The sequence below is a fragment of the Plectrocnemia conspersa genome, unplaced genomic scaffold (genome assembly GCF_051122295.1).
Source record: "Plectrocnemia conspersa isolate PC_06_02 unplaced genomic scaffold, ASM5112229v1 ptg000002l, whole genome shotgun sequence".
Taxonomy (NCBI): Eukaryota; Metazoa; Arthropoda; class Insecta; order Trichoptera; family Polycentropodidae; genus Plectrocnemia; species Plectrocnemia conspersa.
In genome coordinates, this window is record NW_028277166.1 from 23,985,727 (window position 1) to 24,004,157 (window position 18,431).

The 18,431-nt window shown below is 30.3% G+C and overlaps 1 protein-coding gene across 1 annotated transcript; it reads left to right on the forward strand.

The window, feature by feature from the left end:
- The first annotated feature begins 250 nt into the window (after positions 1–250).
- Positions 251–8,508, forward strand: mdu (mitotic spindle positioning protein meduse). Its single transcript, XM_088206019.1, has 2 exons — positions 251–415; positions 6,787–8,508. The coding sequence occupies exons 1-2, from the start codon at positions 368–370 to the stop codon at positions 7,678–7,680; spliced, it is 942 nt and encodes a 313-aa protein (XP_088062145.1). The 5' UTR covers positions 251–367; the 3' UTR covers positions 7,681–8,508.
- The last annotated feature ends 9,923 nt before the right edge of the window (positions 8,509–18,431 follow it).

Here is an 18,431-nt window from a genome sequence, read left to right on the forward strand (position 1 = left end):
CGTTTTCAGACGTTAAACAAGAGTGGAACATTGTTCCATTAAAATAATGTTTTAGACCAAAAGTACACGCGATCGTATCTATAATTAATTGGTTATTTATTAGTAGCAGCCCGCGCTCCGTCGATACCTCAACATTTGAAGTAGAAAAAGAAAAGAAACCGACCATCGACGACGCGAGAGTCCTCTGTGGAGCGGTAAAACAAGTTTCGAGCCACCGCGAACGGTGAAACAATCACCAGGTGAGCAGTTCAGTCTAGTAGGCGCGAGGCGAGCGTCGGTCGCCTGTTCGCCGCCTGCGTCTCTCAACTAAACGCTAATAGTTAACGCACGAGACGAAACTTCCCCCGAACCAGAGTTCCACTCGCGAATGCCTTCTTCGCTCCAGGATAGTTCAGGAGAGGCCGACATGGATTCGGTGAGGAGGAGCCGCTAGTTCGGTTACTCTTTTTGTGCCAATTTTGCTACCATTGTTCGGACAGCATTCTCTGATCTACTTACAACGCCGCGCCGGATTAACAGATAAACATCTCCAAAATGCATATAAAAAATCAACTCTCTTTTCGACGGCGGCGATAAGGCGCAAAAAAATCGTGATCGTAAAAATAATTATTTGTGTCTTGTGATATTTAAAGAGTTGATCCAAAAAGTGTAATAAATGTTTTTAAGCCGTTAACCGCGAGTAACACCTAACCTACCCTAAGTGTGTTTTTAATTATTTCAAGCAGTGTAACAATTATTACGCTAGTTGTATCACAACGTTAGCTCAATCGTATGCAGTGTTATCGAAAATAAATTTCAAGTTTGATTCTTATAAGAATACATCATTTCAATACACTTATTCCGTTAATATTTTTTTAATAAACGTCTATGGCCAAAATTGTGCATTAGCAAATTCATTTAAAATGGCAGTATTAGGAATATTTTATATACACGCAGGCTTATGACCAAAATTGACCATAAGCAAAATTTGACATATTTCTATTTTTATACTGTAAAAAATGCACGTTTTTATCTAGAATTTGTAATAATCATTAAGTTTATCTTAATCTATCAGTTTTAGACAAGATAGAGAGGAATCCAAATTCCAATATATTATATGTGCATATGTCACAGTGTATTCAAAGAGTCGCTCCGCAGTGTTATTGCGAGCCCTTGTGCGCGTCGACATACTGGACATACCGCAGTAGCTCGGTTTGGTCCGAGAAGTTTGGATTTCAATTAATAAGTACTGAATATTATTTATATTTTATTTCAATATAGAAAGTCTTTTTAAGCAACTTATATTTTTTCTTCTCATTATTAAATTTAAATATTTGTGCAATCACCCATAACATAAAGATCTGAGATTACCTAAGGTGACCAGACGTCTTCTTAAAAAAATTGTCCTTCTTTGTCCTCCTTGAGCAAAATTCAAACTAAATTATAGCTTTTATATTTTTAGTGTCCTCACTTGTTATTTTCAAAATCTGGCCACCTTACATAACCTCGAATTTCCGAACAAAACATTACCGTTAAGTTTCCACGTAATATGGCAACACTTCGCCGATTGTACCGGATTACAAAAATCTGACGACAAAACAGCGCAGCGGTATTTTGGCGTTACATAATAATTAAACGTAATCAAAATTCTCAAAAACAGCTCTCATTATTCCATAAAACGTTGTTAAGACAATAGTTTTTCCGCGGCGTAAATTTAATCCGATCTTATCTATACTAATTTTCAAAATTATTCTCATTCATTAAAAAATATATTATATCGAGACTGCATCGCTTATTACACTTTACGAAATATAACTGAAGTTTTATTCGTTATTTTAACGATGAAAAGAAGTCGTTTGACAAAGGCGATTTTTTACGTATTTTTCTTTACTTCGTAATGTCTTATGTAATTTACGTTTTTGGTTCAAAAAGCACGGTTGGTAAGCGAAACTGATGAGTTCAAAACACTTCCTTGTGTCTCGCGTATGAAAATAATGTTCATTAAGTCGTAAGCTTTTCCGTAGCTAAATCGATTTGTCAAATTGGTTTTGCCAAAATTATCAAATTTAGGTTCGTATAAATGTATCATAATAATTTAATATAGCTCGAAACTTTGCTCCGGAAGGCCTTTGTAATAAACAACTTTCGAATGTATTTTATAAAACATAAAATTTGCAAAATGTTTATTTATATTTCAGTTTTAACATATTTATAACATTAGGGTGTAGATATAGCAAATATAACTGCTAAACGAAATGGAAATGAAGATTAAATTATTAATTTAACTTAACCACCAGACATAACAAAAAGAAAGTAACCACAAATAAAAAACATAATCTTCAAAACAACATTTACTTTTTTTGTAATGGACTTTTTTACCAATTCAATTTTTATTGTCTATGTATCGTGTATGATTATCTTTTTATATTAGTAATGGTGGGCTTAAAAGTAGCTTCTTATTAAATATGTATTAATTAAAAACATATTTTTTCATTTTAACTTATTGGCAAATCTAAATATTTGGAAATAATATACAAACATAACCGTCGTAAAATTTTTGTAGTTATGATTATATATTAGGTAAAGAAAATCAGATAAGTTTTTTATAATATTATTTTATAATTAATATTTTTATTTTTATTTTATTACAATATATATATTGTTAGTCATTTTTGTTTTCTTAACTATTTTTTTTAAAGGAGATTACGATTTTTCAGCCGCCATTTTGTAGCAGAATTGAGGATCAAATTGTCTTATAAATATAATATAGAAATTATGTTTATTGTTTTTTTTATGGAAATTCGATTGAAAAAGTACGGTACAAAAATCGTTATGTCCCACATACCATGTACATATTAAATATTATTTATATTAATATTGTATGATCCAAAAAATATAAATCGATTTTTTTTAATTTTTTGTTTTACAAGGTTTTCATTTTTTTTAATTTTTTATGTAGGATTTTTTAAATTTTACTTTTTTAAATATCCGCCATTTTGAAACAAGATGGCGAATCAAGCGAGCTATAAAAATGTAAAATAGTAATGTAAAGTGTACGTATTTACAGAAACATGATAGTGCTATTAGTATTGCTTGTTTATTTATGATCAATAAATATAAACACAGGGTTATTAATTTATTACGCTTCGATCATATATTAGCAATTTTATTGATATTTACAAATTATTCGACCAGTTTAAGATTATTGCCTTTTATTTATTTTGGTGGTATTTTAACCTATATTATTAAATTAAAGCAACAACAAATGTTCACGTATGATAATATTAACAAGATTTACGCGTTTCATTGGATAATATAAATTGAATATCAATAAAATTGATATTTTATAATCGAGGTGTATTAAATTAATATCACTATTTTTATCTTTATTAAAAATAGTAGTAAATACTATTAGTTTACATACCGATTACTGTAAAAAATGGATATTTTTATATTTTACATTTCATTTTCATAACGTATAATTTTTCACGTGACGCTCACAAATTGTCATCGTTAGATTTGCATACGTACACATTTCTGTATTTGTTTAGGTGAAACTATACACGTTAAACATCACATACATACACACACACAAAGGTTGTATACACGTATGTTTTGCATATTTATTGAATCGCATAATAAATCATATGGTTTTGTTCCGCACAACGAACGGTATTTCGCATCGCATTCCGACCACAATTTTCTTCCCATACTTTTATATTACATCCTGATACGCATCTACGGTTCGTGTGAAGTTAATTTTCTTTAACCTTCAATGTGGTAAACGGAAGAAGTGATCCATCGCTAAGTGAGCAAATCAAAGGTCAATCAATCGAAAAACCGTTTCGATCTGGTTTTTCCGTTCGTTTTTATTCCATTTTGCCTTATTCGATTCTTAGTACATCCAAGAATGAATTGCTATGATGAGCTGGACGCATTTATTTAAGCGCTCCGAATCAGTCATGCTGAAGAAGAGACATTTTTATGAAAGCCAAGACGAATGCTTATAAAATGCCATAAATGATTTCTCACGACCTTGCAGTGACTTCTTGACGGACTCGTTCCAGTTATAAATTGATGTGTATTAATCTTTTTTATCGTGGAATTGAAAAAATCATAAAAGATCCGTTAAACAGAAACTTGTTAAGTAGAAGGAAATCAACTTTACATAAATAAGATAATTTATTAATCAAAAACAATAATTAATAAAAAAAACGCTTATATGCATTGGATGACATTTTTAGAAAGTGGTTTATTAAAATCTGTTTTTGTTGAAATTATGTACATATATTTGGTTTTAGCTTAAGTAATATAATCTGATCTCATATCAAATTAAATATTCTTAATTTCATAAATTAGTGTGAGAAAACAAAAAGTAAAAATCTATGTATTTAGCAAAACACAATTCACCGATTTCACATGTTGTTTCAAGTAGATTTCTATAACTTTTATTGTTAATATTGTCTTACTATGGATATAAGTGCTTTTGTATGTCAATCTAGTTGACGGTGGATATTTTCCACTTAACCTTACTTTTTTCAATTTTTATTAAGCAAGATGGACCATTAGTTTTTGCACTTTGAAAATTCAATAAAACATACTGCAGCTCATATGATAATGAATGTTTATTTCATTGAAAGAACACAATCATGTTTAAAAAAATGTCTAAATATCCACCATCCCACCGCTGGCATTCCTCAAATCTATGTTTTGAAACAGTATATAACACAAAGCGCGTGGGATGTTTGTTGACTATCTTTAAATTAGGTTATTGTGGCTGGTTTATTCAACTAAACACGAGTTTTGAGATAATCCCATAAAAAATAAAGAAGTGTCAAATCTGGGCTGCGGGGGAGGCCATGTGATGTCAGTTTTTTACATTAGATGTATGGGCAAGTTGCTCAATCTTGCACCAATTGGATCTCATATGGGTGTAGTTTCAAGTTCAGTTTTAAAATTCGACGTTATGTTTTAATTTCAAGATAAAATCCAATCAAATACATTGAATGATTTTTACCACATAAAATGAGTATTTTCAATTCTGAAAAACTTATAATGGCAACAAATAAAAGTAACCAAGCAGTGAAATTTTATAGGAGTTTCCTATTAAAAGCCACTAATTTTGATAAAAAAAATATTGTTCGCAAAGTAAAAAAAACATGATAACCATTGATTTTGCACAAAAAAATTAGCCGCGAAGTTAAGATGTTAACAAGTCAATACGAAAGAAAATTATTTTTTCCAAAGCAGAAAATGCTTTTACGCAAATATACGTACTTCCAAATGCCGCTATTCTATTTTTTGCGAAACTGATTAATCCCTTAAAATTTTGAGATAAGTTTCGATAAAATACGCAAATTTTTTTTCAACACTTGATTTTTTTTGTATCGCCAAATTTTCCACTTGTAGTTGCTGTGGTACATCGCTAATATCAATATTAAAGGGGTTTAAGAACATTATTATTTAATTTTCTTTGTTATGAAAATTCACATAGTAAATCTTTAATAATTTAAAAAAAGGTTCTCTTTTGTGTTTGCCAAACAATTGCAGAAATAGATTTACAACAGATAAAATTATATAAATTTTATTTAACAAACGTACTTTGGAGTCAAAAGCCTTTATTTTAGAATACACATCAACCAATAATTTATATTTATACTGCAGCCTAAAATTTATATTATTTAGATATTTTAATCTACAATAAATGCCAGTTGTAAGAAAGAATTTTTATGCTCCGTCATGAAAATATCGATTGTGATTGAACTGCTCAATTATTTATTTAACTAATATGAGCATTGAAATATATACTTTGTTCCATAAAACAATTCGCATTTATATAAGGTAAATCTTCGAATTTTTTCTTCATTGCAGAGAGTTACTCATGGGGTGTTCACTGTTCTGATACATTACTGTTAATCTGTCCAACAGTAATGCATAAACAATTCGTTTTATCTAACAATAATATTATATATTGCTTATTTAAAGTGTCCTCTAAAAAAACGCGTTTTTTCGAGTAAATGTTCTAAAAAAAATATTTTTCTTATTTACGTTAAAATATATATCCTGTACATATGTTTTAATAATTCTAATTGCGAACAATATTTTGGGTACTTCTTAGATTTAAAAATACCTAACCGGTAAATTAAAATAAACAACGAGGACAATTTATATAAACTTTATATAAAATAATTGTTCCATAAAACAAATAATACATACAGATTCGGTTCGATATTGTTGAGTTTATGAATAACTCTCTGTAATGAATCCTTTCTCGAAGAAAAACAATTCGTTTTATAGAACAAAGTATTTATTTAAATCTACATATCTCTTAAAATAATTCCTTGTTGCTTACATTTTACAAATAGCTGGCCATACACGCGTGGATTTGTCCGACGGATGTCTGGCGGACAAATCCGATCGTGTGTGGTGTGAAAAGACATAGATTAGACTAGTTTATTTATAATTATTTTCTTAAGTTGTTCGAATTTAAGTTCAAGTGAAAAACTCGAACTCTTTCTTTGAGTATAGTGACACTTCGTATTATTTTCCTGCAGATTAATGATTGTAAAATAAAAACCACTCTAATAAAATATTGCCAATCTCTTTATAGTCATCTTATAATTTTAATCAACTTATTAAGCTTGTCTTGAAACGTTTTGCCTACGCAAAATAGTTTATAGCGGTTACTTTGTTTTTTGGATATAGCCTATGCTAATGACTTTTAACATATAAATTGGCAGAATTTTAAATGCTCTTCAATAATTTAATTTTCTAAACTAATTTGTAACTTTTTTGTATTTTCCACAGCCTGATAACCCCCTGTCGAGGATTCAAAGAGAGATAATCGAAGTGACTGAAAGAGAAAACGAGTTTAGAAGAACGCACGGGATGAATCAAAGAAAAATGTCTGAGTCCGATATCGACTTGGAGAGGAATGTCACAAACGGTCACAAAGACAATAACGAGAACTGCATCAATCCTAAGAACATGGTCAGAGCATACTCCACTTCCCACTTGGTCTATCCGAACTCTCCGCCGATACAACAGACACAATTCAACAAACCGACGAACGGATTCACGAGAAGATTCACGCCAAGCGCTCAGAAAGGCATCATGCAGAGATTCATCGCTTCCAAGGGCATGATGAACATACCCAATTTGCTAAATAATTCAAGTCCGATGTCAGTTCCGGTACATAATAATATCAAACCAGCGTTCATACCTCCGCCAGAGATTAGTCCACCGGTCGCTACGAAGAACGTAGAAGGAAAGTTGGTCAGGAAGGGTTTCGTGCCTGTCGAGGAGAAGATTCAAAAGGAGTTGATGGAGATGAAGAACCGTGAAATTGAGCTGAAGAAACTAAGAAAAAAATCGAATTCTTACCAGCTGGATCTATCGTCTTTAGATGGGAGTGATAAAGAAGATGAATACGAGTCAGATGAAGATACCAGCTCGGAGCCTGGTAAATTGCGTCCTACCAAATCTATAGGGGAGTTATACGAATCGCTCGGAGAGAGCACCAGTCCTTCTCCACCCAACGGACCTGGCTCTGAAACATACGGATCTATGAAACCAGCCAAGTCTTTGGCAGAGCTTTGCGATTTAGCGCCTGAAGAGCAAAACTTAGCTCCTAGTTCTACCAAACTCATAGCCAAATGGGAATCTTTGATACAACAAAAGCAGGAATCTGGCGCTGCTTAAAAATACTAATAAACTGTTATATAATAAATTAAAAATCCAAAGCTTTATAGATTAATGTCGCAGGTTTAGTGCCGTAAAGACGTTAAAGCGATCGACGCCATTTTTTGTTAATCAACATAAACTTGCCCTAAATCACAATCGTGCCGGTCATGGTCGTCATTCGTATGTTTTTGTTATTATAACTCAAATCGCACCGCAACAATTAAAAATAAATTAATTTTCACGTTACTTTCGATAATTTATTTTTTTGTACTTAATTATATTTTTTGTTGGATAGAAAGTATATGTGTCACTATTGAGCGGATTTGTGATATTAAAACGATGACGAACATTAATTGCATTTTTTGTGTTGTTAGTCGTTTCTCAAAGTTTTGCAAAAAATATGTATGTTTCATCACGAGATAATTATCTTGATGAGATTAAACGCTATCGTATATTATATTTAATAACAGAAATATGTATGTATAAAAAATACAGTCAATCCTCGTTTTGCGACGGCAATATGCGATATATATTTTTTTAGACCAGATAAGAAAACAATCGATACGATTGATAACAAAAAATAGTTCTAAAAGGATGATTTATTAATACAATAAAAATATTTAATAATGAAATAATATATAACGAACAATATCGCATATGTAGCGTATAAAATCGAGCATTGACTGTGATATTAAAATAATTATTATTTATTTATATAGAAAAATTGTTAATTATAAAATGTACTTATAAATTTATATAATATTGTGATTATATGCATTCCATCTATGTATGATTTTTTTATATATAAGCGCTATTTTTGTAAAAATAAAAGCTTGTACATTGTTACCATTCATTGTTTGATTTAATTTTTCACAAACACTCGAAGATAACACAACACAACATAGCACACTATTGATTAAAAGTTAAATCACACTCAGAGGCAGTTATTATCTGTAGAAAAAATCGTTTAAAAAGCAATTCTGAAGAGGAAATTGCCGTTTTTTTATTCGTAACCGCAGCGGATATTGAGAATTCGATCACAATATCATAACCGGATAATACCATACGAGGTTCTATTGGAGATGAGTCGAGGAAGCCTTAAAAATAATGAAGTTGTTAGACACGAGGAATTCCACGTCGCTTGAAATATATTACAATACATAACACATCTGACGCAAACTATGACAGTTTAAAGTATGTGATGGTTATAATTATAATTAGAGCACCTAAATTATTTTTTAATAATAATCACTAATCGATTTAAAATAAATAAACTTCTATTTGATTAACAATTAAAAAAAATATTATGTTTGGTAATTTAAAGACAACACGACATTTTATTTTCGTCGGCGTCATACATACATACAGTCCGTCCAAGATATGAACGCTCATCGTCACAGTATTGGTGAGAAAATATTTTAGGGTGACGATGTGAAATTAAAAGTGCAATTAATTTATCCTTTTTTAATTTAATTAGTTGAGGAAAGTGTAAAATATCACTTACTTATTTTGTTTATTTATATACATATTAAACTCAAAAACATGAGAGCAATTTTGTTATCACTTTCCAAATTGAATATCTGTTCAATATCATATTTTTTTAAATACCAATAGAATATTACAGGAATTATTTTATTGATTACAAAACACCACAACATGACAATAATTTATAATAAAAATATAACACATTATAATTTTTAATTCAATTTCCAACTCTTAAAACGGCCCTGATTTAGTATTGGTAACGTTCTCCTATCTGAAAACTGGGTATGTATACATGCATGCGTACACGCACCTTATTTCCAACACAACGATGATGAGCGGTAACATCTTGGATGGACTATACGATCACGTATCAGAGTAGATATGCGTTAAACGGTTTAAAAGTACGGTCGGTGCCAAATACAAAGGAATGCATTACATATCTCTGCCACATGTACCGAACCCTCAACATTCATATTGCCTATTTTTGAGATTTATATTTTACAATATGGCTTCTTACTGAAATTCTGATTTTTTAAACTAAATAGTTATTCAAAAATAAATAAATTAAATAATTAAATATAAAATAAAAAAAGCCGGAACAAATATTTATAATTAAACCGGAACAAAAATTAAAATAAAAAAATTACAGTGGCGAAACGCGCATTTTCTGTTCTAACCTAATTAAAGTTCTTAAACTAATTAGACTTATGATGGTTTTAGAACTTTCAGTGAGTCAAAATCACAATAAAAACTAAGCCAACTCAACTCTCAGAGGTAAAATAAGCTGAAGAAGAAGTATAGACAGACGTGGCAACTAGCATATTGATCCGTAGTTTGTCTGCACCTATGTTTTAAAAATATGATAGCTATTCTTACGGATATTACTACATATTTATGATATTTAAGACTGTTGATCAAAGTATATTTAAATTTAATTTTGTGCAATAGGAGCGCTCAAAAACAAATATCACTTCTCAGAAGTCAAAAATTCACGCCATAAGCAATAAAATCGTGTCGCAGTGGGAACGCTTGGTAGCGATATATACATATATTTTTAATATTTACGATTCTAATAACAAAGACTGTCTGAGATTGCAACAAACGAGTTCTACGAATTTCGGCCATAACAGGTATCGCCGACAAGTACGAAGACGAACGAACAAAATGAATTAGCCAGATAATCAGGAACTGGAAAGGACGTGAATTTTATATAAACTCAAACATGGGCATGCTGCATTCACTTAACCTATATATTTATGACACACTCCAGGAACTACATTCAAAACAATCTGAAGGCATAGCCTTAATTGAATTTGTTACAGTTTATAAGGCAGCTTTATTAAAACATTACGCTATGGTATGCAAGATATGTTTACTATAAATAATAATAAGCATCCAAAGGTGCCTTACAAATAAACCCAAGCATATTTGGACACCCAAGAATCAGACTTAAACAATGACTATGACAGACTTTTAAGAACCCTAAACATTATTCACCCTAACCAAAACATATTAACCATTTGTAATCATCAATAATATATTGTATTCTTTTAAATGCAGTAGGCTCTGTTTTACTTATCAAAATACCATCTTCTAGGGACTTTTTTGGTTGCTTCTGTGAGAGAACATATAAAAGGCTCGACACTTACTCACTTAAGAACATATAAAGAGACAGAGAAACTCGGCACACACTCACGCATTTCGAGAGACATCAAGAGCAGCTCTTCAAGCATTCTACTACTACTCTACTATATCAAGAACATTCTACAACGTCAAAGTGAAGCAACTGTCCCGATATTCTTGAAAATACCATGCAATATTTTAACAACCACTGATCTATTATACCATACATCACGCCCAAATTCACAATTGCTCGCTCTCCATCCGGTTCCTGGGGTAACCCGAAACCCCTTAACCATCGACTCGTGTCAATTTTTTATACTTTTTTCTTCAATCCTCTCAACTTTCGACTGTCATGAGTGTCATGAATCGCTGACGCTTCGCCGGTCATCAGCCGAACGCATTATTAAAATAACAGGTTCGCCGGGAAGGGTTCGACCACAGACGAGTAGTACACCACATGTCGTCTTATACTACTACTACAATATGGAAGTATCCGATGGCTGCGCAATGGCAACCTTGTCGTACCCTTGTGCGAATTTATTCAGGTGAATGTGTACGAGCGTTTCATTAGCGCATGTATGTATATTGGGTCATGTGCACTTGAATTTGTCGTTGTTATTGTAAAATATGTTTTAGAACTGAGTTAGACGGAAATAAACTCAATCTAATAGGATATAACTACTATATGAAATAATAATACATTTTTACATCTAACCATTAGATTAATATGTAAAATTTTTGTTAAAAATTTGTATAATTTCAATGTTTATTCAACAGGAAGATGGAAAATACTAAAAAGTCATTCACCGTTAAAATGTAAGACACTTAAAACAACTGTTGTTATAATAGTTACAGGATATAATTATTTTAAGAGTGACGAACAACATATATCATAATCATACACATAACATTGAGCCTAACTGGTAGAAAAAAATATGAATAAAATTAATACTTCTTCACAAAAAGTTGCAACTATAGCTTATTAGGACATTTACAGGAAAATCGCAGTGCTTCATAAAATTCTATCGAGATATGCGTTGTAAAAGTTATAAGAACTAATAGATTTTTTACTTTTGGATTTACAAAAAACAAAGATTCCAAAAAGAACGAGATATATTGTGACAATTCGTCTCCGAACGATTTACAATTCTATTGTTGCCGGACTTACGCAACCCAAAACAAAAGCACCTGCTCCACAGTGTAAAAATATATTAATCACATAAAAAACATTCTAGTTCTACCCAAATTGATTCAGATCTTGCTGTCTTTCCCTTCGTATTAATTTTATCTTGATGACTTGTAATGCACAAGATTTCACCCCGCTTTAACCAGAACTCAAATCTAGCAGTACTTTTAGTAAATCGACACAGACGATAAATATGCTCCAGGCAAGCGGTCACTTTAAATCTCCTTAAAATAATTGAACTCGATCTTTGAGTAAATAAAAGTTAATATCATAAAATATTTAAAAATAAATAATAACAATTATGGTGCTAAAATAGATGAGCACCATCAAACATAAATTGAGTTGAGAAGATGAGCGGTTTTGAGCGCTGGCGTTCTGGCTGCGACGGGATGTGATCGCGACTTTATAGGGTACTTCAAAACTCGCAACTGAAAGTCACCAAGCATTGCCAGATTATTAAGACTGCCCTTTGACAATTTCAAAAATGGCTTTATTGCGTCAATACTATGACGAAAATTCAATGAATTGTATCTCAATGCTCCTAATAAAAAGGCACTATGATAAAATAAAAATATATGTATATAATAATAAAAACGCATTGTTCAGAAGAGTGAACACCTTATGAATAACTCTTTGCAACGAATCCTTTTCCGAAGAAAAATCTGTATTATGGAGCAAAAGTTTGTATTATGGAGCATAGTATTTATTTTAATGCACATATCTCTTAAAACAATTCCCTGTTTATTTTTTATGCACACAAAATATTTTTTAAACATAAAATAAATATAAACAGAATATAAGAGAGACTTTAATATTATAATTTTTTTTCTTAATGCACGAAGGTGTTTCTTAATTTTTAAAAATAAATAAATTAATTGACCTTATAAGGTACAGCGTCATAAATGAACCAGGAAAACTAATTAATGTATTTATTGCGAAATATAATTACTCACATTATAAAATGCGTGGCTTTAAAAATTAATTGGAAAAAGAGAGAATCTTTGGTTGCGATTAAATTTTATTACTTAATCACATTACTAAACATGAAAGATTATGTTCGGCGGTAAACCGAGTCTTCAAAAAGGAACTGCGGTTGGGAGCACTGCGATAATTTTTGTTCCGCAAATGAATTTGCGTCTTTATTATTTACGGTGGAAATTGCAGTGACACGAGATTATTGCTTGTGGTCTGCCAAGCTGAAATACGCAATTGCAGTAATTTGGGCATGCAATTCAATAAAGTAAAAATGCCTAATAGCAACAATTTATATAACACATACCCGAGCACATTACCTGAAAAAAAACCTTGAAGAAATTCTACTACACCTTTTTAATAATTATGAGAAACCATTTACTTCGACAAGATTCCACTTTATAGAACAAGATTCTTAGATGCTGCGAACAACATGTTTACAGTAAGAACCCGTGTTTTATTGTATAACATTAGTTTTTGACATTTCGATCGAAATACATTATATATGTATTATGTAAGTATACATGGAACACAATCTTAAAATTTAAGATGCTTGAAATTCTCTGATCTGTATTGGTTTTTTCATTACTTATATAAACATTAATAGTCAAAATTGGAGAAGAATTAACCACAACAGTCCACTACTCATAAATTCTATATATTAGGTAGCTGGAAAATAATTGCAGTTCTCTTTTTGCTTTTAAACGTTTATTTTTTTTTATGAAAATGACATTTCAACGTTTTATATGTAATTTTGCTTAAAATTTAAATTAGACTATTGAGCTGGAAAATAAGCAAATACAACTATCCGTTTGTATAGATTAAAACAGGTGGTAAAGCAACGGAAACTGCTCTTAAAATAAACAATTCTTTTGGTGTGAGTACTGTTGAGAAACGTATGGTGCAGATAGTGGTTCTAAATAAAAGAGATCCTTGAAAATGAAGAAGGTTTCAGGCATCATTATTCAGTCGATAATGACTCACTGAAGACGTTCGTTGAACAAAAATTCAAGGGCTTAGATAAAATATTGGCGTAATAAAATAACTAAGGACCACTTTAACCAGCAAGGAAAAACAAACACAATAGCTTGGGTGCCGCACGCACTGAATAACAACCAAAATGTGTGTTCTGCCTTTTTGAATAAAACGTGTATGAATTTTTTCATTAAAAAATATTTTTTATTTAGAAAAGTTTTACAATTCACGGTCTCATAGTTTTGTATCGTCTCTGAAAATCAGGTTGAACTCTTGGATTTCCAGACTTGGAAGTGAAAATCGAAAACTTTTTCGATCGTCTCGGTCGATATTTGGCGGAGCTCTACTTTGTGTGAATTTCGCTAAACTCTCATTAATTAAAAGTCGGAAGCGAAGTGGTAGTTCTAGATTAATTAAGTACGCCCGTTTCGAGCTTATATACTTTTTAATAATTATTGCCGTTCTCGATCATCCCGCCAATGTGATTAAGGAGAATACAGACTATTTTTTATTATTTAATACATATGTAGTTACACTATTTTTTGCATAACATAGGTTCAAAAACCAGTAGGCTTAACAATGATGTAATTTTATGAAATGCATCTTAGTATCCTTGAGGCTTTGTATTGAAAGATAGTTACTCATTTATGCATATGCGTTTCAATCTTTTTTTTTAAATAATCACAAATAAATAAAGCAATTTAATAATATGCTTTTAGCAAGTCTTGTCGACAAACTACGTCTTACAATCTAGAGTGGTATTGACAACAAAAACGATCGATTTTAAATAGTATTGAAACATGCGATAAGTAAAGCTCCAAACATTTTTGAGAAACAGGTCGGATTTTTTTTTTAAATTATTATTGAAATAATATTTGAATATTTGAGAAACAATCCACAGGAACACAGACATTGGTTATTAGGTGGCACATAATTTTTTTTTTTTTTAATCTCTGTATTATATATTATATATTCCCTATCAATAATTTAAAGAAGTGCTCCGTACAATATTCCCCTGGCCGTACTCGTTTTCTTATACCTATATATCTTTAAATTATCCCTTTTTCTAGTATTAATTATATTTATTATACACCTATTTTACCTAAACTACTCTGGTAATATATTATTTTCTATCTTACTAAAACATTAATTTCCAATATTTCTTGAATATCTTACTATACTTTTACAGCTATTCTAAGCTAATCTATTCTTATTACCCTATTTTGTATTTTTTGCAATATCATATTATCTAATTTATTAAGCATATATATTATTGTTGCATAATAATTGAAGTGGGGAATTTGTATATTATTTTTTTGTAATAATACTTTACATATTTCTCATTAATTTTTTTTATCTGCAAATGCTCCTAAATATTTAATATTATCAATTATTTATATAATAGAGTTATCAATAACTATTTTTATATTATTATCTAGCATATCTTTTTAATAAACATATATTTAGCCTTTTTTATTATACTTAATTCGTTATTCATTATCACTAATGCAATAAATTAAAGTGTCGTCTGTAAACAAATGTAGTAACATTTTTCTATATTATTAATATATATTATGATTAACAATGGTCTTAATTTGGACCTCTGTAGTACACCATGCGATATTATTTTCTCTTTCGAATAAGCATAGTTAAACTTTTTGTTTTATCTTTTATAAATAATTATGAAAAGATCTTAAAACTATTTTACTTATACAGATAATCTCTAATTTCTTTAACATTACATACACTACTGTCTATTGTTTCGTAAACTCTCTTGAAATCCATGAAAACTGCTTCAATGATTTTGTTCGCGCTCTAGAATAGTTAATGGAATAATATTTTGTATGCTATTAACGGATAAATAAATTTTCAATAGCAAATTGAAGTTTTTACAATCCTCAATAAAATCTATTTAAGGAATACTTTAATAACTTTATTAATAGCATTATTAAACAGAAAAAAAAACATTTATGGGTCGAGACAGTACCTAAGAAAATTCTTAATGTAGCTATGTATTAAAACGACTTTTGTTGCCCATATTGAACATATTAACGATGATTAAAAAAAATATATTTCATTTTTTTTTAAGAATTAAGGCAAGATAAACTTAATCAAATGCCATTTCAAAATCAGTGTAGAAGACATTTACTTGATTAAAAAACAGAGCTACTGATCTTAATACATGAAAACCATGCTGTTAATCAATATGGCTTGAAGAATAATTTAAAATATCTTAGCCATAATTCTCTATTACAGATTTTTTTATGGGAGTCATTTTCGTAATTTGTTTTTATATTGCAAGGAAAATATGTGGCGCGAATATGAGACGATTGGTCACTGGGAAGAAGAAAGATACGTCTCAGTGCAAATATAATTTATAAAAAAAACGCACAGCGAGCACTTATACACACTCAGTAAATATAAAAAAGCAACAAAACATATACACCCATGTCCCAAACTGTGTTTGACAGAGCACGACGCCGCTCATCCGTCGACATCCCCCATAAATAATTTTAGCCAAGCAGTGGTTGTAGGTCACGATTTCTATAAATGAACTGTCCAATGACAATGGAAGTGATCCATTATTAAAAATACACATTAGTATGCATACATTAACAAATATAAATACAGAGAGAGACAAAGAATTGCTGACATAAAAATGTAGTATTGGAGAAATGCGTCAAAAAAAATCTCCGCTTATCGAAACCATGTCTGAAGAGTACAAATATTTCTAGAGGAATATAATCTGATTGATGGCACAGCCATAAATTCTTGAGAGCAATACAAATAAAGTAGCTAACATCGCATTTTTTGTCATGAATTTTACCTGTAAAGAGTTTGCAATAAAAAGTACATTACGCTTTGGATTGCATTTGTGAGAACGGTGCAGTTCAACCTTTGGACTATTGCATGAATTGTTTTAGCACACCGCACGTTGTACAATAGCGTCAATTCATCGCAAAACAGATACGTTTCGACCTTAAAAAATACATAATAGACAAAGGCTCCGTGTTTCGCGTTGACACGATGTCCATTATGAAAACGTCTCGGTCGGGCAATAACGAACGGTCCGGTCTGAAAGGGCCCACTTTTGACCCCCTTTCTGGGCCATTACACTCGGACCTCGTTCTGCAAACGCTTTGGAAAGAGAAAAAGCACACAGTATAAGGTCATTCCGCAAGTTCATGCGTCATACTTGTAATTTATTTCACAAAGCAGATTTTTCGCGAGCCGCAATGCGATTCGGGAGCTGAATTTAATCGGTTGACCCAATCTTGGAAACTGGAAAAATTACTAATGTTGCTCAGAAAATTTATATTTTGTCACATATAATAAACGCATACGGCAATATTATTATTGCGAAAGTGGTGGTGAGCTACAATTTTTTTTTGATATAATGATATAGGAAAGGAATGACAAACCGTTCATGCGGAATATTTTTTGTGACACGCAAGAAAAGTTATATTATTTAGCATAGTTAATTTGTTTATAGTGAAGACAACTCCAAGAATTACTGATCATTTTATTGTACATATTGATTTAGAAAAACATAATATAACTAAGGTAAAAAATAATGATATAATTAAAAAAATGGAATTTTCCAAATTAAGATTAGAATTATAAAAATGTGACTGGAATGTTGATAACATAGATAGTAATATGATATGAAACAATATTTATAAGAATATTGTAGATAGTAAAATAAAAAGTCAATTCAATTTTAAAACAGAATATCGATACAACCAAAAACCATTATTTAATGATGATATAAAAACAAAACGAGTAGAATATAAAGTCTTAAATGAAAATTGGAGAATTAAGAATAGTTTAAAAAAAATCAATAGATATTCAATAAAAAAATAAAATGTTGAAAACAATAAAAAAAATTAATCCTACTTATAGAAACGTCATAATTAATATGGAGATTGCTATATATGAAGATCCTCATACAATAGCAGAAAAAAAGAAAACATACTTCGTTGAGAGTATAAGAGATTGTGAATTCAATACCTCATTTTAATAAATTAGTACAATACAATTATGAATCATGAATATAAAATTTAGTGAATTTAAATCAGTATCTTTAGAAGAAATTCACAACATAATTTGTAAATTAAAAAATTATATGTAAATATAATTAAGGAAACTTGGGAAATACTAAAAACTGAATTACATTATTTAGTAAATAAAGCACTCTCCGAAAGAGAAATACCTAATAATTTGAAGATAGCTACTCTTATATCTATATTTAAAATTAAAAAAATAGTAAAAAGGTTGACGAAATGAGACAAATTAACATATTAACTTGGATAGAAAAGGTGATGAAAAAAGTAGTACTCAAATAATCAAAGGATTTCATTATTTCTCAAAATATTCTATGTGAAAAACAATCGGGATTTAGAGAAAAACCACTGAGGCTGCATTACAAGTAGTGATAAATTATTGGTTGTTGGCAAATGATACTAACAAAATCATTGGAGCAGTTTTCTTGGATTTCAAGAGAGCTTTTGAAATAATAGACAGACAA

Coding starts and splice junctions, on each gene's coding strand:
- mdu (XM_088206019.1), top strand. CDS start 368: ATGCCTTCTTCGCTCCAGGATAGTTCAGGAGAGGCCGACATGGATTCG. Junction 416..6,786: donor GAGAGGCCGACATGGATTCG/GTGAGGAGGAGC, acceptor TATTTTCCACAG/CCTGATAACCCCCTGTCGAG.